The 27689-nt window shown below is 43.0% G+C and overlaps 1 protein-coding gene across 1 annotated transcript in view; it reads right to left on the bottom strand.

The window, feature by feature from the left end:
• PDXDC1 (pyridoxal dependent decarboxylase domain containing 1) overlaps nucleotides 1–27689 on the bottom strand; it is a 1210974-nt gene that overhangs the window by 129939 nt on the left and 1053346 nt on the right. The window contains exons 20-21 of the mRNA XM_069647127.1: nucleotides 6516–6608; nucleotides 6337–6433 (exon numbers count right to left, since the gene is read on the bottom strand). Of these exons, the coding sequence (XP_069503228.1) occupies nucleotides 6337–6433; nucleotides 6516–6608 (190 nt within the window). The remainder of the gene's footprint in view (nucleotides 1–6336; nucleotides 6434–6515; nucleotides 6609–27689) is intronic.

Below are 27689 nucleotides of genomic sequence, written 5' to 3'. Positions count from 1 at the left end.
GGCAAGCTCTATATTAAATCTAGAGGCTCGCCAATTTACCAACTGTTGCAGCTCATTGGCTCGACGTATTTAACTGGCAGTTACAATAAATACATTAAATTGAACAAGGAATGTTTCACCAATATTGAGTGGATCCCCTCCTTTGAGCGTGGCACAGTTTGAGGTGCTGAAGGTCATAAAAATAAGGGAGCAGTGGGATTGGTTAAACAACTTCACACATCTGCAATAATTACACAACTTTAAATATTTATGGGGTATCGGTCATCGTTATCCTAAAACCCGACAGCATCTTTTGAAATGCCCCAGTCCTGCAGTCCACAACTTGATTCTGAAGCTGCACACAAATATGTTGCCACTGCTGGCGCTACCAGGTGCCTACACAAAGCTCCCAGAGGATCAGTGAATATATCCTATTTGTAACATTGAATCACCTAGACATGTATTAACATTGTGTCCCAAATGGGACCTACTTATATGACAAAGCTGGGGTAGTTTGTGGGAAGTTATGAGTCAAATAAGAGTGCCGAATTCTAGGGTTTCTGTCTAAATACTGACCTTGAAACTGTGCATATGGCGTTATACCATGTTTGGAAAGAGATTCTTGAATGTCTAATAAAGAAATAGAAAAATTAGTTAGGAGGTATATGTCTATTAAAATAATAGGAAAATGATTTAGGAGGTACATGAATCTGCTAATTCTTAGAAAAAATGTTGGTATTTATTGAGGGTTCAGGAATGATTGTTAAGTTTGATCCATCTATGCATCTTAGGTATATATGAAAGTGAGTTTTAGAGGGACTTAAATTTTAAATCACAATTTTTAGAGTATTTTAGTTTATATTTTAGAGAAATGCAGGAATACAAGAGACTATGATAATAATGAAATCGGGTAAAGGTTTTATGTGTAAGTGTGTGTTTGGTAATTACATTGTAACGGTTTTATGCGCATGTTTTGTAAAGGTTCCATTGTGAATCAATACAAATAAAAAATAAAAAAATCCTCCACTCAAAACACAAAACTCTTTACCACTTACCGCCTAACTCTGAATGAGGCTAAATGTCTTTTTGAAGATGGGCTTGGACTCATTTTTGCCCTCGGAGAGAGTCGCTAAGACCCCCCTCTGTCTGTGCATGTTCTTCATGATGAAATCCCTGACCCATTTGCTCTAATGATCACCAGTTTGGATATAACTTGGTGGGACAATCTTATTACTAACTTGTATTTCAATCAAAATCCCCCGTGGGTGAGGAATTGAAGAGGACTCTAAATAATATCTTACTAAATTGGTGTAATGATAATGAGAATCTATACCATTGCAGGTCATTTTAATTCTAGTTACGTAATGGGTCCAAATTCTTTGGACAAGCATAATAACATTTTGCATGCCCCCGTGTAACTGATGATAGTCTTCTAGCATTCGAAAGATACTATAACCCTTAATGGCAATGTCAAGGGTGACATTTCTCCTAAGAATACTAGGAAGGCGTTTTTCCTCTTCCATCATCGATTATGTTTGGGTATTGTGGCGGTTCAGAAGAAGGACAAGGATTCTGGTCTTCCATGTTTAAAATATGCTTTATTAAAAGAAAAGTGACTTTCCTTAAACTACAGCTTTTTCCTACCTAACAAAGCCTAACTAAGGTGCTTGTCAGTTGTCAATTAGTCCAAAAGGAAGATATGTCCTCTGTCCAAATTAATTTAATCTGTCCCTGCCACTAACAAAACAACTAAGGCACACGAGAATGACTCCCTTCTCCTCTGGGAAGTTTCACAGCAAGTTCACTTTAGTAAAGTATTCGTCAGTAGTCCTTGGTAACTACTTTTCTCAAATTGTATAGTTCAGATATTGGGCTCTTCAACTTTTCAACAGTGTCTTTTATAGGTTGTTTGCCCCATCTCTGTTGTATTCTTCTCTTTTGTGACCTTTGTTGTTTCTGTTCCTCTCTGCCCCAGGGCAAGTCCGTTCTTTCCTTGTTCATTAAAATTGAGACTTTCTCTACTCAATGTTCAATCTTTTTCCTGTCTTCGCCAAGCAGGACGGGTCCAATAATGATTCTCACTCTTTTCCAACACTTGGTAATTACTGAGACGAGCGCAAGGGTTCCAGTAATACTTCTCACTCTTCTCCTTCACTTGGTTCTTACTGTGACAAGAAGGAGTGTTCCAGTAGTAATGCTCACTCTTTTACTACCTGTTTTTCTGGGATGAGTATGGGGGTTCCCCTAATGAATCTCCCTCTTCTTCGATACTTGCTTCTTACTGGGACGAGTATGAATGTTCCAGTAAGGATTGCCACTCATGGGATGCTTCCCATGCATGATCCGTGTATGAATTTTCCACTTTTGGTTCCCCACCCAGGTATCCCGCTCTCCATGTTACTTTTCTGCATCAGGGATCTGTCCTTCAGCTCTGCTCTCACAGTGGATTTGGATTTCCTGGGCTTCTCTCACTCCCAGGTCTTCTCCTCCTCGACTTATGACGTGGGACTTCCCCAGCAGAGAGTCAAAGTCCCTCTTCTCTGTCCTGTTCACACTCGATTACTCGAGTGGTTTTCTTCACCTCAGTACTGAATAGGTATCCCTTTTCAGATTTACTCCAGGGTTCTACATGACAATAACAAATCTCAGCTTGTTCTTCATATTTTTTTCTAGTATGTATTAATATTGACTGGTTATAGGTAGGTTGGTTAGGGAGTTCCTCATCGAAATGAGAGTCCTTTTCCGCAAGGGGGAGCCTCTACCGGTGAGGTCCCGCTTGCCTCAACCCCTAGGGAAGGTATTTCGTATCAGGCTCACCTCCCTAGCCTCACAGAGAAATGCTCCCACCCTGGGGAGAAGTGAAAATCCCATGATTCGTCACAGTATCTAATGATTTATTTCAAACATTTGTGGTTTCTTTAGAGATTATTGATTCTGATAATGTCCATCCACATTTCTACATACACATTTTATGCAAATAAGACTAAACTTGCATAAGACCCATGAAATAATAGGATGCAGGATGAATTTAAAATATGAATTACGTGGGCAATGTACAATTAAAAGAACCCGCCCACATGCCTAAGAATTAACGGGGCCAGATCGGACACGATAAACATCTCCAGAGGGACACGTCAGGGCTGCCCTCTTTCCCCTCTAATATTTGCCCTAACAATGGAGCCATTCCCCCTTAAACTTTGTCAGAACACAAATATACACGGCCTCACAGTGGGTAAGCAAGAGTATGGAACGGCCATGTACGCTGATGACGGCCTCCTCACGATAACGCAAATAGGAAAGTTCATGAAGGCCCTGTGGTAAGAAATCGAGACCTTTGGGGAGACCTCAGGATTTAAAGTAAACTATTCTAAGTCAGCAGGTCTAGCTATCAATATCTCTCGTAGACAGCGGGAATCGCTCACCCCCAATCTCCTCATCCCAGGGGCAGGGCAGAATCCTCGATTGGGTACCTGGGAGTCCAGATTCCTAGGAAATTGGATAAAATATACCAATGCAACTTCCCTCCGCTATTCAGGGAGCTTCAATAGGACTTAGAGACTTGGCAAAAGCAGGAAATCTCATGGCTAGGGAGGATGACGGCAGTTAAAATGAACATTGTACCAAGAGTTATCCAGCACTGTGCAGCCCACCCAATACAGATTCCAGAGGGGGATCTACTAAAACTGCAGAAAGGCATCCTGAAATTCATATGGGGGGCAGGGGAGAGGAAGAAACTGCGGCTAGCGAAGCGCATTAAGCTGCGCGGTAAAGGCCAGGGTGAGCTCAGGGTCCCAGACATGACCAGATATTGCAGAGCTGCTAAATTCTCTCATGCATTCACATGGGAGACCACTGTAGACCAAGCATGTTGGCAGTAAATCAAGGAAGCATGGTGCCCTGCACCACTGTCCTCCCTACCACATATGATGCCCTCACGGTATTCCATAAACTCTGGACCCCTCTCGGCCACGAAAAACACAGTAACAAACTGGAGATTGGCAGCACCCAAATGGGGGTGTGTGGGCTCCCTAGGCCCCCTTACCCCAATATGGGATAATCCGGACTTCACTCCTGGTGTCCCCCCTAATAGCTTTGAAAACTGGAGGGCGGGAGGCCTGGGAAGGATAGGAGATTTCCTAGTTAATGGGAACCCCCTCACATTCGCGGAATGTAAAGCGACTTTCAAGGTGGCCGAGGTGGAGCGATTCCACTATGCTCAATTAAGGCACTGGATGTCACAGGGGGAGATTAAAGAGAAAGGGGGGAGGGAATTTACAGCTCTAGAGCGAACCCTGACAACATCCCAGCCTAAAGGGAAAATATCAACACTATACAGGTTGCTGGATAAAACAGACCCAAACAGTAAGGAGAAATACATGGTGTCTTGGGAAAGAGACCTTGGCGCACACTAGAAATAGAAGACTGGGACAGAATATGGGCAAGGCAACATAAAAGTTCCAAATGTATTACTAACAGAGAGGGGGGGATATAAAGTGTGTTACAGGTACTAACTCCCGAACAGCTGCACAAAAGTAATCCAGCAATACCGCCAAGCTTCTGGAGAGGATGTGCGGACGTAGGCTCATTGTTTCACCTACTCTGGGCGTGCCCAAAAGCTACTGAGTTCTGGCGGGTGGTATTGGAACAAATTAAGCTGATCACAGGCCTGGAGATCCCCTGGGATACGGCAATAGTATTACTGGGAGACACAGGGGGTAAGGGGGGGGAAGCATTCCCACTAACAGGACAGAGAGCGAAACTTATCACCCACATCCTGACAGCCACCAAGATTTCCATAGCGTGGTTTTGGAAAAATTCTGGAGGGCCCATCCATACCCATGTGGTGGTCGAAATGCTGGGACATAGTGATGTCAGTGAAAATCACTGCAGTGCGCCTGGGAAACATCAATGTCTTCAGAAACACCTGGGCCCCATTCATGGATTATGCTGAGAAATTACTGTGCCTCTCATGCCGCCCACCGAAGACCCGTTAGCTTACATAGGGTCTGGACACAGCGAGCTTCATGCAAGGTCACAGACTTCTGCTACAGTAGTATTCGGGTGGCCCTGGAGAAGAAAGCCCAAATGCCATATGCCATAAATGCTATCATGTATATTTGCACACTGTATTGCAATTAAGTTGTATGTGACGCGGATGTTGATGTAATTTCTCTGAAAACTCCTAATAAAATGTTTGGTTGAAAAAAAATATATATATGAATTACGACTTTGTAGGTTATGTCACTGACCTTGGGACACTGGTTTGTGGATTGTGTTAAACTGCATGAATTACGAGTGATAACATTTGGGATTTTTATTTTTGATACTTCATCTTTGCATACCTTTGTCATCAAATGTTAAATGGGAAGTAGATATCTGATTATTGCAGCAACTAATTTTATAACAAATGTGTTAAAACTCATCAATCCTTAACTTTGAAAGCATTTTATCCACTTGGAAATGCATTATGCTCGTGTTTTTACTTTTTCTATTTTGCTTGTATTTGCATTGCATTTTTGTAATTTTCTACTTGTAAATTGTAGGATGAAAAGTTCCATTTTTTTGGTAACTATATCACACACACACAATAAATTATGGGGATAAAGTCCTCTTATCTTGAGTCTAGCTTCACCTTATAGGTTCTTTATCAATGCCAGACAGTTACTGTGGCCAAAAACACAGTAAGACCGACTGGGTCCCCCTTCACTATTATTTTAAAACAAAGTCCAAGTGGCCAGGTACGTGACGAAGGAATGCCAATTTGAGAGCAGTGATGACTATTCTGTCTTCACAGCAAATGTGTGTTCCGATGCCATGTAGGCATATCTTAGTCATAGCAAGGGTCATCAACTTGTACTCCGAAGGTTTGCTGAACTCTTAACTGCCATGATCACCCACCATGGACTATGCTGGCTAGGACTAATGGGGGGTTTTGTCTAACACTTCTGGAAAGACAAAGGCTGCAGACCACTAGCTTTAAGAATCCAATGATTATCGGAAGGGGAAAAAATCAACAGTTGATCTTGTCTTTTGCTAGTTTTAAATAGTCTTACAAGTCCGGAATGCACCCTAAGAAGCAACAATCTGTTACATGTGTACTCTACAGGTGGTGCATTAGTCTCCGTACATTCGGACCAGCTTATAAACAAGATGACATCACACAATCCTCCTGAGATACCTGGCTATGCTGCGTGTACAGCAGGTTGGTAAGAATAACAGTAAAACCTATATCTTTTAGATGTTGCACGCTGCACATTGATAAATTCATTTGCACGTAATTCACAATTCTGATACGAGATGTTGCCATTTCAATGTTTGTACCCATGTACAGCAGTTAGCCATTCGCGACATACACACCTGCAGTCAAATTGAAAGTCCTCCCACGTGGTGATGTTTGGACCGGAGAGAACCAGTTCAAAACAGAGCCAAATACTGGCAGCTGACGCAATAGTCCCTGAAAAACAAAGTAAACAAGTTAATGGTGATCACATACTTTGCAAATAGAATATGAATAATGTTCTGAAAAGAGCTATTACCTCTTCAAGAAGTCTCTCTTCATTGGCTTTCTGCAGTTGGACCTCTGCTTCCAATATCCCCTTGCGCACAACTTCAGTCATGTTTTCCAATAGCTAGAAGAAGAATGGAGAAATGTGCGTTACCCACTAATTTATTTACTAGGGAGGGAAACATCAGATATAAAAGTTCATTTGCACACAACATACAAAATCCTTGGGAATTATGTAGTGGCCTTGTAAGCAAACACTGACTTTCAAGCTTTGAAAGAAAGTCTTAATGATCAACAAGCCAGAAGGCATAGTCAGGAAAGCAATGATATTCATTGCATACTGTGCAAGAACCATTGAAACGGTAGGAACACATGTCAAGATGGATTTCCCAAATCAGCCTTGGTGGGACGATTTTGGGACGCCACGCCATTTATTGTAAACAGTGAAGACACTGACAGGTTAGCCAAAACCCATTCAAGATAGGTGAGTGAGTAGTTAAGGCTTAGTCTAAGGAAAAGTGTGAGACTGGTCTACGGTTATGAGTCCACACAGAGCACCACTAGATAGATAGTATTTCAAAATGCGGTTATTAGGCCTTTTGTCAATCAAAATCATTTATAACATATGTATATATACATACACATTTACCTATAGGATAATAGCCGTGCTTATGAATTAGTTACAAGTGTTCAACAGATGAGTACTTGGACGCAAGGAAAATGTTAAGTTATGTTGATTTGTATAGTGCACAGCTACCACGCAAGGGCAGTCTCCAGGCACTCATGTGACTCTGGGGTGGGGTGTGTTAGTGGGGATAGGATAATAGGATAGGTCCAGAACCAGGAGAAACTGGTGTGTGTGTTGCTTTGCGTGTGGGAGTTGGTTGAGATGCCCCGCTTGTTGTAACCCAAAGGGTAGGACTCGGTGCCTCAGATGTGTGCTAGTGTTTGTGTTGGGAATGTGGGTCTTATGAGGTTAGGGTGGGGTTGTGGTTGTGCGCACTGGTTAGTTGTATCCATAAGGGGGTTCAGGTTCCAGAGTACAGAACGACCGTAAGGTGTTTGATTGAATTGTGTTGTTGTGCTTTTGTGTAGTGATGGATTTATGGACTATGTGTATGGGTATGCTTCCTCTAAGGTTATTCCCGAGTCTCAGAGGGGTGGTTGAGTGTGAGAATTAGATTAGTTATGGGTGTGTCTAGCTCCTAGTCATATATAGTGGCGTTGGTTATGTTAGAGGAGCAGGAAAGGGGGGTTAGTACATTTGTTATTTGGCAACACAGCAGTAGGGGGGGGGGAACACATAGATTTGAAGCACAGCATCAGCAGGGTAAGACCTAGATTTGAAACAGCAGCAGTGAGGCAACATCTAGATTTGAACCACCTAGATTTGAACCACAGCAGCAGGGAGGTGGGGGGGGGGCACAGCTAGATTCGAAACACAGCAGCAGTAGGAAAAACACCTATGTTTGGAACACAGTAGTAGTTGGAAAACACCTAGATTTGAAGCACTTAGAATCGGAACATAGCAGTAGTGGGAAAACACCTAGAATTGTAACAGTAAAAGTGGGAAAACACCTAGATCTGAAACACAGCAGCAGTGGGGAAAACCCTAGATTTGAAACAGCAATAGTGGGGAAACCCCTAGATTAGAAACACAGCAGCAGTTGTACAAACAGGTACAAATAGCAAGAATAAGCACAAGTACAGTTTCCCTCTATCTTATGAAGTCCAACCTCAAGATGGTATGGGGGGGACCTTTGCCCAAAAGTCACAAGTTCTAATATATCATTTCTTCAGGTAAGGTATTTAAAACATGATGGTGTGGTGGTGCTTAAAAAGTTTTAAAAAGTAATACAAGTGTTTACCCCTAAATCAGGTAAGTACCCCACTTTATCCTATCCCCAAAGTAAGTCCAAGGACACAATCCTTAGCCCAGATGTGGCGACTAGAGGCCAGGCCAAAGGGAGTCCAGGACAAATGCTTTGTACCAAACGTTACCCTATGGAGGACAGGAGGGGATAGAAACAGGTATGTTAACGTACCCACTGACTCAATTCTCCCAGATGACACTGCAGGTCTTCTGGAATCTGCTGGGGACACAATCTTCTGTGCTTGGTTCAGGTGTGGAAGGCCCAGAAGTTGTGGGTGCAAAGGTCACTTTCCAGGTCTTAAGTTTTTTGTGTTGCACAGCAAACAATTCCAGTCAGCTTCCAGAAGACCCCAAATGAAGAAAAGGCACAGACTTCTGTGGTGCAGACCTTTCACAACACCTCAAGGGACTGAAGAAGGATTGTTCCAACGGAGGTCAGCACAGTCTTGCGGGCGACAGGCGATTGTGCAGCTGTGAACACAGAAGTAGCCTCAGCGCAGCTTCCTTTGGAGTGAAACGGCTGAAAATGTGAAAACAGGCGATATGTGGCATAAACTGAAGATCTGCCAAGTTCCAAGGCTCTGCTTGGAACAACTGCAGTGAAGTATTCCAGAAGAGAGCTTGGCATTCCACCAGGCGTTCCAGGGACACTTCTGAAAGCTCGCAAGTCACGGATCCTCAAGCAAGGGCCGACACTGGTTGTTCCCACATGTCCAAGGATCTGTGCGATTTTCCCGTGGGTTATTCACTTGCGAAGGAAATGACTGCATGGGAAATGTACGCAATACAAACATTTCTGTACATTTCCCATGCAGTCATCCATTTTAAAACAACCACAAACACACACCCCCACCCCCCACTGCTTACCTTTCCTTCTGATGCGCTGTGTCCCTGCGGCGCCGGTTCACAGAAGTGAAAGGGAACCGGCGCTGCAGGGTCATTTTATTTATTATTATTTTGTTTTACTTTTGATCGGGTGAGCTGCGGAGGTGTCCCCCGCAACACCCCGCTCACTATACTGTATAGTATAGTGAGCGGGTTGTTGTGGGGAACACCCACAAAGCCTTTTTCTTTTCTTCGGGTCAGCTGCGGGGGTCTCCCCAGCAACCCCTGCTCACTATACTGTATAGTATAGTGAGCAGGGTGTAAAAAGTTCGAACCTTTGGTAGTTAGAACTTTTCGTGGTGTGTGTTGTAAGTCTGTTGGTGAGGTCGGTAATTTTGGGTTAGGTAATTTTGTCCTAACCCATATCCAAGGGTTGACACACAAACAGATTTTCTGAGATCAAGCACAGGAGCTGGGCTTCACCAAGCCAAACATTGGAGTTGATGCTAATCAGTTTCAGAGGTCCTTGGGGTATCAGCGGGATGCTGTTCGTAGAAGTCTTGCTTCCAACTATCTGTAGAATAGCTGCAGAAGCCCTCCTTTTATCCAACGTTCAGGCTGGGAGTAAGCCCAAGCCCATCAATGGATTGATCTGCCCACCCTCACTGGTTATCACACCAGTCTAGAAACAGACTTTTGGGCGCCAGAGGATGTGGACTGGTACCAGAGTCTCCCAGCCTCCTCTGGCTCACACACATACAGGCCCTTGCACGCAAAATCAGCAACTTTCCACAGCAAGGGGATTTCCATATAAGGTATTTCCTGACCTGAGAAGACAGGAGGGAGGCCAAAAAACAATGTGGTCAAAGAACAAGCAACAATTCTTGTGGTGTAGCCATCTTAAGCTACTAGCCACCTTTAGAAGCCATTCTTGGTAAATGCAAAAGTGCACAAGAAAAACATCACCAAAAAATTAATTAAAATAAATAAATCACACGGCTGCCACCAACTTGTCCTTGGCACATTGTCAAAGTAACCAACAATTGTAAAAGTTATAAGGATACAATGTATCCTAAATGAACTTCATGGTAAGGTGATGTGTGCAATTGTAAAAATACAAGAATTCATAAATCAGTAGACCGTCTTAGTCCCTATACTTTTCCCCACAAGAATGAGCAAAACATGCAAGGGAAGCAACACAGAAGGCTTTACTGACCACCAAAAAGTCAGCACATGGGTTAAAACAAGCAAAACGAATCTATGGAGAGAAAGGTACAGAAATGTTTCCTAAAACTTAAGCACAATAATTCCATGAAGCAAACTAAAATAAACAAACCCAAATGCATGAAAGTAAAGAAGTTAAATGTTGACTAAAGGGGGCATGTTTTGCTCTTTTTCCAAGCTCCCTGCTCACCTGACCACATTGGGAGCCTTCCTTTTTATTTGTTGTTGGGAGGATAGCCATATCTGGGAAGTTAGCAGCGATCAGCGTTTGAGTGCTACTATTGCTATTCTTCTGCAGCCCATCTTGCTTCGGGGAGCTAAAGGACTGGACTTTGATGCCCTGGAACAGCAGTTAGAAGGAGCCCACCGACTAGTCAAACCACTCCAAAAGACAGAGAATGAAGTGGACACAATGTGATAGTGCGTCAAGTGCGTGCACAAAGCAAGATCCTATATCGTGGTGAGTAGGTTGGCACTTGAGGTGGGGGACCTTAATGTAAAGCCAAATAGGTGGCAGGGGCCAGATAGAAAAACAAAACTGACAGTCAAATGATACTACTTGGGGTCATGAGGATGAATGTGTTTTTCTACATTTAGATGCATAAATCAAAATCCCAGAAAACAAAACAAAAAAACAGGTTCTTTTACAATGGCGTTGAATTTGAATAAACCACTGCAGCCCCAACCTACTTGGATTGGCAAAGGATTCACGACAACTGTGTAGCTACCAATAAGCACAGCAGATAGCCAGATTTCACATAGCATTCTAAGTAACTCCATGATGCATATGGATCCTTTGATGCCCGTTACCTGCTGATCCAACACAGTATGCTTCAGAGCTTACCATATTGTGGCAAAGTCAGATCCAGGACTCTGCCATTCATCACTGAAAATCTTTGCTTAATAGGGCAATATCACCAGACGTGGGTTACATAAGGGAGTGGGAGAGGTAGAGCCTGTCTAAGCATATGGCATGCCCTGATTTAAGTGATGCAGTCTCGGAGCAGAAGACACAGAATGAGAGGCTACACACACTTGTCCTTTTGTCAATAACCTGTCCATAGCTGGGGGTAACCTTTATTATTTGCATCTCCAACCTTCACACTTTCCCCAGAGTCCACCTTTGAGCGTCTCTCTTGTGATTAGTTACTGCAGGCGAGAATAACACACCCATGCCGTCTTTAGCTTTGTGTACTAAGTGTTCTGTGTCATAGCTGTGTTGAAGGATTGGGCATTTTATTTTAGAGGATATTGTGGAGGAATGACCATTCAGATGAGGTGAGAACTATGGATTTAAACGGAGTGTTTTCATATATGGGAGGTGGTTGGGATAAACCCCAAAAGGGACTAGGGGATGATGTATAACAAAGTACAATTTTCTTTCTGGGATATGTCCTACATAAAAGGTAACATGATTGATCAACTATACGATTGCACTGTCCCTAGTGAGATAGGTATCCACCTACTTTGTAGACTGATAAGATACTGCTCTCCTTTAAATACTTTTCCTGGGGCTCTTCAGTTTTCTCTCACAAGCAAAAGGGGGAGAGGGCATGGTAAAACACATATGAGGCCCGAGGGTTCTTAATAAGGTGATCTCCCCTCTGGAATCGTTCAAAGTAATACGGTGGCCTGACTGGTCCGAATATAAAGTGTCTGGGGTATTTCTGTAGTGGAGATGCTCTTCTTACCAATGGTGTCTAGTCTTAATACTGTCTCAGGGATATAGCAACCAGTCATGTTTTGGCTCAAATTCACAATCACAATCATTTAGTGCTTAGCAACTTCTTGGCTCGCTTCAGTCGCAGGGATATACCTTGAGCACAGTATTTCCATTCCAGCTAGGAGCAAAGTGCTTGACTCCATTCTTCCAGATCTAGATTTACAGGGTCCCAGCCCACTCTTCAGTGCTATTGTACCGTTCTCACACTTGAGGGATGTGGTGCCCCCATTAGAAAGCAGTTTCAGTCCATTCACAATTCAAAAGGGGCCAAGTTCAGGGACGTTGATTCACCAAAATGCTGTGGGTTGCAAAAGTAACCTCACAGACCTTGATATCACTGGAAGGGATATCACTTGACCTTTGACCCAGATGGCATCAGTTCCTCTTTAACCTTGGTGACATCACCGGAAGTGACTTACGGGCGTAAAAAAAGTACATTCATGGAAACATTTTAAAATACCAAATAGGTTCTAAAGCAGAACAAATATTTTAAATACCAACCACATTTTTACAAGGATGCCGTCTTCATTTGCCATGGATGGAGTCACGATTTGACAGGGTGAGACCCAATAGAGCAACATATGATATGATATTTTATTTGTATCACGCTTGTACACAAGTGTTTCAGAGAACATAAAGGCAGAGGCACTGCCCTGGATATGCCACTTCAACATTGTATGGCCAGTTACTGCCAAATTGTGCCAATTATAGCTGCATGCCAGGTATTATATGAAAAGTAGAGCCCCTAACATTGCCATTTGCTACGATAATACAGTATCAGAAAATCCCATAGATGCAAGTCACTACAGTGCACAGGAGCATGAAACTTTAATTAAGGATGATTTGTTATTTATATAGCGCTTTTGCCAAAGGGCTGTACATAGCACATATTTGCATACAATTATCATCCCAACTGAAGTTGGTACATCTTTATCAACCAAAGAAGAATGAAAGGCTGAGTTAGCCTTGCCAGATTCAAGCGTGTAGATCACACACAGATAGCAGCAGTGCCCCCGGAAGTGCCTCTGCAAGTGCCTGTAAGGAGCCTTTAATGAGCATGGAAGAGCGTTGTTGAGTCTCCTGCCACGAAGTTTGCTGCCCTTCTGTACGTGCTCCTATTCCTGCAACTACAGTGTGCCTCATGATTTCAGATCTGTGAATAAGTATAGTAACGCTGATTGGACTTGGACTTGACTCATGCTAATATTCATCTTCTCTTTTTTTTCTAGTCTCTTCAGAGACGGTAGTGGCCCACCCCCTCAACCCAGCATACTTGCTACTTAAGGTACAGACTCCAACATAAATTTTGTTTTAATTTGTTTGTATTGGAATCCAGCCAATATTTCTATTGATAACATATTGATGCAACTAGACCAATTAATTGAAGACGCCTTTCAGCGCTATGAGCACTTACACATAATTCTGGGTGGTGACTAACTCTTCTTGTCCATCCTATTCAGTGGTGCACACATCATCATTTTGTCCTCACTCTCAAATAAATCTCAAAGACTGGTGCAGAAATGGGTGGAATATCTTGCCAATTGGGATCTCCAACTAGTCAATTTTGCACCCAGTACCTATCCTGGCAAGTGGCAGAGAGGGCGTTCTAGCTCTTAAAATTGATTATTTCTTTGTTTCATCCAAATTGTATAGTATTGTGGAACCTATCAAGTTGCAAACCCTCACTTGAGCGACCATATGTTGCTCACGTTAAAACTCAATGGCCCTCATAAAGAGTCTGGCGGTAACCGTGCCGGTAAAACCGGCAGGCTGCCGCTGGACCCGTAGTGATTTACCGGCACCGGACTTGCCGGATTAACCGTAGCATTACAGCCCCTTTGGTCCGGTAAATCCGCTGCTGGCAATTCTGTTAATCCCCATTCCCGTGGAGTCCAGTAGGACTCCACGGGAATGGGGACCACGGAAGCACCGGCACCGTTAATAACGGTGATGGTGCTTCCGTGCTGGCGAGTGCCGCGTTCCACTACCGATCTTCGCCATTAAATGGCAAAAAAAATCTGAAGGACCAACTGGTCAATGCGTCCACCCAAATTAAATCTTCAAGATCAACAACATCCAGCTGGGACCTCTGGCCCCTTACAGGCCACTTTCCTTGTGGTACTTGTTCTGTTTGCAAATTTGCCTTAAAAATCAAAGCGTTCCCACTGAATGGAAAAGTTTGGGACCTACGTCATCATTCATATTGTAAAACATCTTGAGCAGTCTACTGTATCGAGTGCCTGTGTGGACTTAAATATATTGGCAAAACTACACTTCCAGTCCATACACGCATCACGGAACATCGTTCCCGCATTCGATGCAAAGCTATTAACTCACCCCTTGTAAGCCACTTCATGGAATATGGCCACTCTAACGAAGACCTATGTTGGTAGGTCATTGATGTCATTAAGAATGCGGCTAACCCACACCAAGCATTAGCAAATAAGGAAGCGTGCTGGATTGTTTCATTAGACAGGATTTTGTTTGACCATGGGCTAAACAAATCCTTCCCGGTATGGTGGAAAACAGTACTTCTTCCTTTTTTCCTGTTTTCGCTTTTAATAATGAAAAAACTTTTTATTGTTTCTTTTCATGGCATCTGTATCAATAATTGCACCCTTCAGACCTACATCTGATCTTCATATTTATTTTCTAAAAACCTTCTGATCGAGGTTTTGATTAGCTCAATGTTTTAGTGCTTCTTTCTCTGATGATCTATTTACTTTATATTTATTTTAAAGTTTGTCCTGAACTCCATAGGTTCTGCAAACTGCTTTAACACTTCTTTATGTATGCCCATTAAGACGTAGTAGGGTTACTGTGATCAATATACCCCTCTTCACTTACTACTAAACCTGAACGGCCCACGGTGTGCCTGTCCTTTTTCTATTTTTTCTTTCTCTGGATTCATGGCTACACCCATAGCAACGCCCCCGGAACTTAAGACATTTTTTTCATCCCCTGCGATAAACTCGGAACGCCATAAACAGCTGTACGTCGGCGGCGACACAATGCACTCAGACTTTGCCTGATTAAAGGTGAGTAGCTGATAGGACTTCCTCATTTTTAACATAGTTGTGACATGCCTCTGAACTAATATCCACGTCTTGCACCGTAGGCATTTACACTTCCTTGGTGCCGGGATTATGCAGCTACGTAGCGAACTTCCCGTAGCATGGCCCCCATCCATGGGCAGCGTTTAAATAAGACGCCAGATTGCGGAGCACAGGTATGTAATTCTTTTTAGTGTGCCTGTCCCTGCATGCAAGCTTTCTGTGGCCCCCGAATACGGGGCCACACACAGATCTAGAATACCAATATCATTACTGGTTCTCTTTTCCTGCATTAGATTATACTGTAGCCTCTTGAAGAGGCGTCTCAAGAATTTTGGCAAGGGAACGTAAATATCAGCCGCATGTCAGCAGCATGTCTTTATGTTTGTCATTGAAGTAATGTTATAGGTAGGCAACTATGATCCGTTTAAGCTGATCTAGGATGAACCCCCCTTTTTTTCAGCTTTCTCTTTTTTACTCCCCTTTCATAAGCATCTCATGAACAATTTCAGGGGAATGTCACTAAGGCTTCTTTCTAAGCATGTGCACACAATGAATATGGCACCTTTGGGCTTTTGTCTATTTGATGCTTTTGGTTTATTTGTTGTTCTATGTTGCCCACTCACTTGGGACGTTTGGGCAACACTACTAGCTAGAGGGGTGCTGTTCTGCGTTACCAGTCCAAGGTAGTGTGAACACCCGGTCTCGCATGTCACGTGCTGGTCCTCAAGTAACTTTCACACTTATGCTTGTTTGCAATATGCCTAAGGCATAACCAACTTATTAGTTTTTGTTTGGTTGTTCTCTAGGGGCGGAACAAATGATTCATATTCCTGATGAAGGTGGTTTACAGTTGTTACCTCACCCCCGAAATGCCAGCTTTGCCGCTGTTCATGCATGGGGGTTGTGCCTACACCCGTGACCAGTGAACGTGGCTTTTCATGCTTCCCATTACTCAGGACAGCGGAAGGCGTATTACATTGCATCAGCCTTATGTTCTACTATGTACAAGGTCTATATTTTCTCTCATTAGCTCTGTGACCCGAATTTATTCAGTACCCAACTAGATTTTGGGTAGACCTTGTTCTGTAAAAAGGCTAAAGATATTAGTCCTAATTGAGTTAGGGACAGGTAGCCATAGTCTGTTCTATGATCGAGTCAGCATATTAAGCCTTACAGACAGGCTTAGTGTGTTCCAACACAGATGTCACACTGAGCGCGATTGGTTAAATTCAGCTTCTTCTTTTCTTAAAGTCAAAGCGTATTTGTTTATGTTCCTAAGAAATGTTCGATGATGATGATGATTTGGAACATACCAACAGTCATTTAATGCTTTGCCATTTACCTGGAATATATTAATTTCCGGTCATTTATATTTCTGAGTTTTTCATATATTTATCATACTCATTAGATTTAATCCTTTGTTTTATATGTATTTGTCATCTCTTTGTGAAATTTACTACAGTCTGAGAATTATTGATATAATAAAAGATTGTTTGTATATGTTTTAGAATCTGCTATTATTTTTTTCTTTTATTTCTGTGGATTTGTGCCAACAAAAAATATATATTGCACAAGCATAATATGTTAGGCACCATATTTTCATTAAATTTTGTGATTGAATCATGACAGTAACCAGTTTAGTAAATGCTGGGAGTCTTCAAATCAGTTGATTAATAATATTTACAGGGGAATACCTCATTGTTTCAGTTCCGCCCGACAGGGTCAGACCAGGCGGGCGGAACAGCACCCGCCAGTGACTCTTAGTTTGCCGGTCCGGAAACAATGGTGCCGGTAACCTTACCAGCACCATTGTTTCCAGACCGGCAAACTTGTAATGAGGGCCAATATGTCTTATTTTCCATATCTCTAATACGACCTAGCATTGGTCGATATTGATAGGCCATTTTCTGTGCATTGGACCCTCAGGTTATGTCGTGAACTAACATATAGAGTTAGCCTAGAATTCTGTAAATTATCCCAAACCTTTCCCTCAGATATGGAACTGCAAATAATTGAGAAATGGAACACCAATCTTATTATACACAATCTGAATGAGCTTGCATCTTCTGTTATAAACAAGCAACGTCTGCACTCTCACACATTTTTTAATTGGAAAATTGCTTCCCTGAAACATACTAAAAATGCATAACTTCGGCAATTTAAGTCACAATGACAGTTTCGCTATGACAGTTTCAACTTTAACCAAAAAAAGATTATCTTGCAACGATACAAAAATAAAATAAAAAGTCTTAAATACCAGTTATACCTTGACTACAACCAAAAGATGACATCACACTTGTGTAAGAGGAATACAAGGAACGTATGGGAATTATTGAGAGGTTTGAACCCCTCACTTCGGAATAGCTTGCCCTGCTCCATATCTGCTGCAGATTGGAGTGGGTACATACAGAAGAAATTTCAACTCCCAGCTAAATTCAATACCATCCCTTATATAACACTAAATAAAAGACCTCAAATGAGACATCTGTTTCATATTGAAGACGTGTGATGGGCAATCAACAAATTGAAATTCTCCAACGCAGCATGCCCGGATGGTCTACCTGCCTGTATTCATAAAGCTGACACATTTTTTTGGGCAACCTTTCTCAAACACAAGTTTGATGACTTCATTGAGCATCAAAAAATTCCAGCGTCATGGTTGACCGCAATCATTATACCCATTTATAAGAAGGGCAATCCTAGTAATCCTTGCAACTTTCGGCCTATTACATTAATGGATGCCTCTGCTAAAGACTTCACCATCATTCTACTAAAGCAACTTGAGGAATTCACGATTACTCACGACACGCTATTTAAATGTCAAGATGGATTTAGAAAATCAATGGGCACCTCTCTAAATACCATTATCCTTGCCCACATTTTGTCCAGTGCTACGTATGCCAAAACTTGTCTAATCTATATGGCTACTTTGAACCTTACAGCAGCATTCTACTGCATAATTAGAAATTTACTAGATTTTCCACTGGATTTAGTAGATCTGATTGTAATGCTGCATCAACATACCAACTTTCAAATTCGTCTCAACCAAGAAGGTGCACTTACCTCGCGGCTGCCAACGCATATCAGCGTCAAGCAGGGGTATAATCTTGCAGCCACCCTATTTAATTTATACCTGTGTGATAGAGATGAAATTTGGGATGATACAAATATGTTTGCTATTAGATTAGGACACCTATGTTTGCACTGGTTGAGGTCTGCAGATGATATCTTATTTGATAGAACTTTGTATGGGCTGCAAAATAAACTTAATGGATTTGCTGAGTTTGCTGATAGGCACAATGTGCAGCCAAACCCCTCAAAATGTTGCATTATCTTTTCGAATAGAAAAACTCTCAAATCATACAAGTGGTCCGTAATGGGTAGTCCAATGGTAAGAGTTTACTCTATGCGGTATCTAGGCTACACTATTTCCGATTGTAACTCACTTTGTATGTGGAATAAAAATTTGTTAGAAAAGCTTAGACCTCTTCAATCTCAAATGAAGATTATCTTTAACAAATACTTTAGATATACTCTCTTGCCCCTATTATTGACTTTTATATTCTAAAAGTAGAGCCCATTATATTATGTGGACTCGACATATGTCTTCTAGAGTTAGACAACATACTTGATCGCATTCAAGGTGTCCTATGGGAAAAAACACTCAGACTATCTATGGCACTTCCTAACTCTATTCTTCGACACGAACTAGGAATAAGCTCTTTAGCATCTAAATTTCATTGGCGCAAACTCAAAATTTATGCTAAAATGCTAACACCGCCAAGAAATTCACTCTTTGAAACTCTAAATGAGATGCTAAAGTTTGTAAATGTACCCTCAATTAATTGAATTGGAAACTAATATGGAGAGCTCCCTTGCCAGAATTAATGCACGTAAAAATGACCTTGCACTTGGTCTCCCGATGATAAAAAAAAAAAAACAAAACACATCCAATTCGACTTGGTAACTATTGAAACTAATAACGGCTATACAACTTAACTTGAATACGCTCGTTTTGCAAAATAAATAAATCAAACCACGCGCCAAGTATTTATGATTGTTTCCCTGTAATAAAGCCTGAGCGTCATTCATGCGCTTTAAACTTAACCAAAGCCATACTATCGAAAGAATACAGAACTGGATAAAATATGCTGGTAAATTTCATGATAGATCGTGTCGTTTCTGTAACCATGATTGTGAAGTAGAAATGCTCAAATATCTTGTTCTATACTGCAATAATTTTGAGAATATGAGTAATACCTCATTTGTAGGACTTGACATTGGTACTACTGTATTAGACAGAGAATTGCTGTGGTTATCCTTAATGTGGGGTGAACATTTTTCTTTAATCACAAAACTGACTAAATTGTTAACTTATATTAATGACTCCTTTGAGTCAATCAACTGCATGCTGAGAAAAGACTCTTATTATATCACATTACTAGCGTATGTATTGTCACTTAAGTTACATCTGCCTTGACCAAGCGCCAGTAAGTATACAATTGTGAACATCATCTCTAATACTGTACCATGAAAGTGACCTGACCAAGTGAGATACATTAACTCTTCCACCTACATGATTGTGAACATTATCTTAAATCCTGTAATGTATAGGTGAAGAGATTAAGTTTGACAAGAGGATTTGGGCAATTGAGAAGTGACTTACATTAACTTTGTTATTAGTAAAAACATGGCTTACACATATACTAATATATGTTGATAAACTATTGTCTTTTATTGCCGTTTACTTGCAATAATGTTTTTCTGCTGTATATCCACATCAGTGAACTAATGTTGGATTTGTTAATTTACACTGTAATCCTGCATTGGAATGATTAGCACTTGCAGCTTTTTTTTTAAATTAACAAGCAACATGTTATCCAATTTTTTTTTTTTGCAAATTGTATATAAAACTCTTCTTTTTTCTATATTATGACTGAAATGTTTGTAAAGGTTTTTCTTATTAAACAAAATACAAAAAAAAAAGATAGCAGCAGCACATACTCAACCTGCTGAGCTATCATACTGCTTTACTATTAAAAATGCAATGCCACCGTAAGAAAACATGTAAAAACTGCCTGAACTATGTAGGTCAGACATGTAACAATACGTATGTAGCCTTGAAGATGCACAGTAAAATAAATGCCATGCCACAGTTAACCTAGCTTCACCAAAATGCCAATCTAACCATGTAACAATGCTTATCATGCTTACTTTATCATAAATGCCCAGAAAAATATACAATGCCACAGTAAGAATTAGCTGCATCCAAACGCCAGTCTAGCCAGGTAAATACACCGTTGACTGCTTTATCAGAGAAGCTCAGTACAAAACGTCAAGCCACAGTAATAAATGGCTAGCCTAGCTGCACCAGAATGCTAGTCTAGACACGTAATAACACTTATGATGCTTATTTCATTATAGATGCCAGAAAAATAAAGCATATGACAGTACGAAATGGATAGACTGGATTTACCTAAATGCCAGTTTAGCCACTAATAACACATCATGTCTGCTTTATCATGGATGCCCATTACATTTTAGCGCACCCCCCTCTTGCCCCACCTTTCCCACACGCCCCCTCTCCCTCCAATCCCCAAAATCAGCTCCTTGTCCCAGTATTACCTCCATGTCCCGCTTCTTTGTCCCAGTACTTAAGTATGAGGCAAGATGCTGCATAGGCAAGTACGGGGACGAGGAAGAATAGAACTAAGAGTAATGGAGATTACGATAAGTAATCCAGGCATTGCACGCATATTCACATGCTCATTTACACATGCACCCATTCATGAACACACACACACCCAGCTACCCATACATCATGTACTCACACACATTACATACTATACATACACACAGACAGACACACACACACATGCAGACAAACACTCTTTCATGCACACACGCGCACACATTTACAAAAAAATAATATGTACCTTTTCCGGAATCCGTTGTTGATCCAAGGAACTCCAGGTAGGCCTCTCTGGCTCCCATGCTCCATGCACGCACCTTCGATATCCTGTGGTGGTGGTAGGAGGGCGGTTGGGGGCTTGGACTTAAGAAATAGTTTCTTTTTTAAGTCATTCCAACTTCAAAAAGAAATGATTTCTGTTACAGAAAACCATAGCGGAAACACTTTCTTTCTCAGGTCTGTGACTTTAAAAAGCAATTAATGTAAAGAGGGCTGGGCCCTCTTTTCGTTTGGTTTCACTCTGCCTCTGCCACCCTTAACCAGGGGACGCAGTTGCGACTCCTGGCGAACCCCAAATGATGTCCATGGTTTATGTCATAGGACCTTTCATCACTCTGGTAAAGCAAATTGGTCAGCCTGTCCAGTTGTCCTAGGACCTTACAGACCATTTCCCAAGGTCTCTGGTCATTTGCCAGGCTCTTTTGTGGTGCTCCATTGTCTCACCCTCAGTGCTGCTGGCTCCTGTTAACTGCATCTCCTCTGCTCCCCAGGAGCTTGCCTGCTTCCTCCGTGCTATTCCTCTCTGCAATGCTGTGCTCGTTGGACTGCCAGTATGAATGGTGCTAATGCTTGCAGTGTTCCCGGGCTATGTGTGGGACCTTGCAACAGCACACTGCAGCTAGCCTATTTCTGTGCTGTTCACTGCTCCAAGTGTCAGTTTAATATTGAGTTGAAGGCTTCCTATTGGCATACAGGGTCCCACAGGTTGTCCACTGGTTACATCACTTTTTACAAAAGGGTTTAGTCTCATTGGGCAATCTTATTGTTAGCTTCTTGGGATTCATAGTTCTTTACACAAAATGAACAGTTGTGTCTGGGGTTGCCCTCAGAACTGTGGTGAAGCGAGTATTGCATAAGCCATACTTCTACTGCAGTTAATATCACCATCATCCTACATGCAGATCTTCCAGGTGTCCCAGTTCCATATGTGAAAAAGGTATCCAGTCCCGTTTTTGCCTTAGAATTCTGAGATATGTAGTTTTGGATTTTCCAAGATTCTCTTGGCGCAGATCATGGACCAACTACTACATTCTTAAAGGGGGCTGACATGTGCTGTATATATTTAAGTATTTTTATTCAATCGAACCAGATGGAGGGTTGGCAGACTACAAAAACCCAAGCACTGAACTGGTCACCAGGGAGGATGTCGAAAGTGAGCAGGGAACTGGTGTTAACAAGTTGTGCACACTCGAAGAGGAGGGAGCAGGGGCATGAAGGGAGTAGGTTTGCAAATGTTTGTGAGGGTAAAGGACCCTTAGTAAGGAACAAAGAAAATCTAGAACAAATGCACCGGTAATGAGTTATATAAACCTCAATCTCATAATAGTATACGTCTCACCATTTGCTCCTGTGATAACCAGTAGAACAAATTACTTACACCTGGTAATTTTCTTTATGATAGATGTTCCTCCCATGGATTCCTCATCTTAGATATATTTTCATGCTTTACAGCACCCTGTGAAACCGTTTCCCAGCAGGGGGTGTTGTGCAGTCTGGCATCCAGGATCCTCTAACCATTGGCTTTGGAACCGGATGTGAAGTCGACATTGGTACAAATAACGTGCTCATCGCCCTGTAGCCTCAGTTGTCATTTTTCCCCCTCCACAGCCGCATTAAAGAGAGACAAAAGAGTGGATGCTTAAGCATTAAAGGAGTGTGTCATGGTAAGAATCAGAGGAGGAATCTCCTTAACTGTGGGGTAGGTTGGAAGGGTGATGAGGAAACCGTGGGAGGAACATTCATCAGAAAGAACATTATCAGGGTTAAGTAATTTGTTCTTATATTGGATTGTGTCCTCCCACGTATTCCTCATCTTGGGTAGACTTCCATAGCAGTAGGACATCACGGACGAGGGAAGAAGCAAACTCTTTGGCAATTAGATCATCAACTGTTGGAGGACAGCTCTGCCAAAACAAGACTCATTTGCGGATCCTGTGTCCATGCAATAGTGTTTTGCAAATGTGTGTATAGAAGACCACTTCACGGCTTGACAGATATCCTTTACAGGTCCTCCTCTTTGAAGAGCCGAAGTAGCTGCCACACCCCTAGTTGAGTGTGCCCTGAAGCCTTCAGGAATCTGTTCACCCGCTATAGTGCAGCATTCAGAAACACAAAGCACTATCCATCTTGAAATGGTTTGCTTTGTTATTCCTTTGCCATATTTCGGGCAGATATAACCAATGAACAGATAAGTGTTCCAGTCTGAATTGGTTTGTCCAGACGACATAAAAACCTTGAGCCCTTGGGGTCGAGTCTATGCAGCCTCTCCCTCTTTAGATGGATGAGGAGGTGGATAAAAAGCTGGCAAACAAATTGTTTGCGAAAAGTGAAACTCCAACACGACCTTCGGACAGAACGAAGGGCACACTCCAACAGTCACATTGTCCTTGGTAAAGACTGTAAAAGGTAGCTTACAAGGCAAGGCCTGCAATTGCACACTCTTCGAGCTGAGGAAAAAGAAACAAAAAGGCAGTCTTCCCTGAAAGAAGTCTCAGAGAACACGATTGCAATCCATCAAATGGAAAAGCCTTAAGAAATGTGAACACCAAGTCCCATGGGGATCGTGAAGTATGACCCTTGTTCTGGCGTGCGCTTAAAAATTGATAGCGCTGCTAAGTGGCCCCGGACCGTGGCAACCTAAAGGCCTTGTCTTGCCAGATCAAGCAGAAAGGACAACACATTAGAGATGCCACATGAAAAGGGATCCCTATCCTGTGCTCTACACCATCTGCATATCCATTTCCAACAGCAACCTTAGTTGATGGCCTTCTGGCTGAGAGTAACACCTCCATCACGTCTTCCGGTAGGTCCCAATCCCTGCATCTTAGCCTTTCAGAAGCCAGATGTGCAGGTGCATGCTCGGGTGAACAACTAGCTGACTCTCCTGAGAGAGGTCTGGCCTACAGGGAAGACGATGTTGAGGACAGATGGTCATATCCAGAAGATCCAGGAACCACGTCCTCCTAGCCCAGTCCGGTGCAATTAGGATCATGGTTGCTCCATGCCTCTTCAACCTCCTGGTCACTTGAGGAATGACAGGAATCAGTGGAAATGCATACAGGAGCTGGAGGTTTCAGTCCACCACAAATGCGCCCCCCAGTGCTTCCCTCGGGGGAAATTCCCAGGAGAAGAAAGGTTTGCACTGCCTGTTCACACTGGACACAAACGGATCCAACTTGGAGGGTTCTCCAGAGGGCATAGATCTCTACAAGGAATTCCTGGCACAGTTCCCACTCGTGGGAGACCGAGCCATGCCTGCTCAGGGCGTCCACCATTGTATTAGCCTTGCCGGCGAGGTGAATTGCCGACAGTGAGATCTTGTTCTGCAACGCCCAGAGCTGCATCGCACCTCTGCAATGGGGGAGTGACCCTACACCGCCTCTATTGTTGATGTGGTGCATAGGCACTGTGTTATCCGTCATGATCAGGACAGTCTTCCCCTGTATGGAGGGCAAAAAGCCCATCAGGGCCAGTCTGATCCCTCTCAGCTCCAATAGGTTTATTTCTATTTTCTATTTCTATTATTTGTAATGTGCATAGGTCTTACAGCGCACACAGAACAATTACAAGACCACACAGCCAGAAAGGAGAAGGGCGACTGACCAAAAAGAACCAAAAGAAGGACCTTAGTCCACGCCTCTACGAAAGAGGTCAGTCTTAACTGCTTTTTTGAATTAAGTCAAGCAAGAGGTATTCCTTGGTGACAGCAGGAGCTCATTCAGCAGTTCGGGTGCCCAAACATCAAGAACAAACTCCACCATATTTTTGCATCTTGAACCGCGGTTGAAATAGCAATCTCTTTTGGTAAACCGAAAGGCTCTCCTACAGGGAGCAATCTTCAGACGATCAGATAAAAAAATGAGGAACATTACCAGAAAGATATTTATGAATGAGCATAAAGGCTTTATGCCCAATTAGCTGCTTGATCAGCAAGGAGTGCAGATTGCGCCTGGCTGAGGAGATATGGTGCTGCATACCTAGGCTGCAAATGGCCCTAACAGCTCCATTCTGGATAACCTGAAGTTTCTTAAGATTAGCTGAAGAGGTACCCATAAGAAGACTGTTGCAGTTATCCAATTTTTTATTTATGAGGGCTGTAGCAACCAACGCTCTGGTCTTCTTGTCAAAGGTAGGCAAGAATCTCCCAGAGCAGTTTGGTAGTATAGGCAAAGGAAGAGCGTAGGTAGGGAGTATGCTCGCTAAATGACAACTGGGAGTAAAAAAGACTCCCAATGTTTTAACATGAAGGGCCACAGGAATAGGGCATTCAGCAACAAGAACTGGACTATATCGGGTATCCAGATTCTTTAGCCTAGGGTCCGATCAAATAATAAGTAGCTCTGTTTTTTTGTCATTGAGTGCCAAGGAGTTCCACGCCATCCAAGACTGGATCGCTAGGTAAGTTCTGTTGGCCATAGTGTCCAGATCATAGTTACCAGACAACTCAAAAAAGAACCGTATCTATCATCTGCATAGTTAGTGTAGCATATCCCCAAACCATCCGGAAGATCAAACAAAGGGCTTTTTGTAGACATAAAAAAGAATCGGTAAAGACAGGAACCGTGTGGAACTCCACAGATGAGAAACCGGGGCGGTAAGGCAATCGCCCAATGCAATCCTGGATGAGAGGGGCCCTAGAAATGATTCAATCCAGGCAGCCGCGCTGTCCGAGCATCTCCCAATTTCCATTAATCTTCTGACAAGCCGCGGGTGATCCACCAAACTCAAAAGCGGCTAACAACCCAGCAACATTAAAATAGCAAGGTGCCCATTGTCAATGATACTTGCAATACTGTATTTTAGATCCAATAGGGCAGTCCCAGTCCCAGTCCCATGCTTTGAATCGAAAGCTGGATTGACTAATCGCCAGGACAATTTGAGCTTCTATAACCAATATGAGCTTCTATGAACTCATATTGTTCATAGAACTCAGTCATCCTACCGGAGAAAAGTGAGTATTGAGATCTGAGGGCCAACTGGAGGGACCTCATCCTTCGGCGGCATAGGGCTTCTCAGGACTTTGAATAAACAGGAAGAGAAGGGCAGGAAGACATGAGGCTTTCAGTGGCCATCTTGCCTTTGCTCAGGAATCCATTGATTCCAATGACAGGGCCTGGTGAAGTATGTGTAGAGACCTCAAAGACTCTTCTGGGGCGTGGTGGAAGTCACTGCTGCTGCAGCTGTTGACTGCCTTGGTCCTCCCTGCCTCTACATGACTGTAGGAACCTGGGTTGCCCATGTTTGGCCTGGGGCACATGCGCCCTCCTGGGAAAGGTGGAGTATCTCCTGTACCCCCTTCATCTGGATCTGAAAAAATAGGACTGGCGTGGGGTTTGCTGCTGCACCGCCAGTCCCCATGACTTGGCTGCGAGTTTAGAGTCCTTAAACATTTCTAGGGACTCATCGGCTTTGGGGCCAAAAGGATGTTCCGCATCCAAGGCCGTGTGGAGCACGGACGCTCCCAAAAGGATGTTCCCCATCCAAGGCTGTGTGGAGCACGGACGCTCCCGTAAGATGATGACTGGATCTGATATAGCCGCAGTGTACGCCAATGCTCATACGGTTTGCAGCCCATGGTCGAGGATGTTGGTCAGGTCATACTGCAACACTGGCTTTGATGGCGTGCCGAGCCCCAAGGCCACGACAAACTTTTAGACAGCTTAGCAGTACTGCAAATTTGGGTGTGCGTATGGGTAGAGTTGTTCAAACTTCATGCCCGGAAACGTGTTACACCCACTGGTATTGTGGAAGCCCTGCGCCAGTTGTAGCAACCTCGCCTGGTCTGCCATAAAATCGGCAATGGATTGGCGAATGGGATCTGGTAGGCCTCGCCATCAAATATATTGACAGTATTGAATCTAAGAACATCAATTGAGTGTCCGGTACAAAGCTTTGATCTTGCAGGACTGCTCGAGGAGTGTCTTGACCCGAGCAGGCCGCTGACCGCTTCAGTGCAGAGGGAGGTTTTCTCTATGGGGTCTCGCTCAAGGGCATTCAACCCTTTGTTTTCTTTTGTGCCGGACGGACCAGGCACAGTTGGAGCCGGATTGGCCAGTGGCGTTGAGGTGGAAACTGCATGAGCCGAGGCCTTCTCAAGGACTTTGAGCACCTCGGTATTAAAATCCTCCCACTACTTCCTAGATACACCCTCGGCAGGATACGACTTACCCTTATCGCCCGACGAGTCAGAATCGTGCCTGCACTTTTTTTTTGCGACAAGGAGCAGTGGTGTGATTCGCACAGCAAGTGCGAGCGTTTCTTCGATATTATGCCAACGTAACTCTTGATATATTTCAGGCTTCAGATCCCCGCTATCATGCGCCGATGAGCACAGGAGCCATTTTGCTGTGAATTTGGACGGCGGTCTGTCGAGCACCAGTTTCGCTGAGCTTTCCCTCACCTCTTTCAGGTTCATCGAAAGGCAGGAACCACGTTGCTCTGTGTCATGCCTTACCCCAAGACACAGCACACACAGTGTGCAGGTTCGTGAGGGACATTTTGGAGTTGCAGTCCTTGCAACATTTGAACCCGGA

Source organism: Ambystoma mexicanum, chromosome 2q (genome assembly GCF_040938575.1).
Source record: "Ambystoma mexicanum isolate Mex_15411 chromosome 2q, UKY_AmexF1_1, whole genome shotgun sequence".
Taxonomy (NCBI): domain Eukaryota; kingdom Metazoa; phylum Chordata; class Amphibia; order Caudata; family Ambystomatidae; genus Ambystoma; species Ambystoma mexicanum.
The sequence above is the reverse complement of the archived record's forward strand: the minus strand, read 5'-3'. Positions and strand labels throughout refer to the sequence as shown.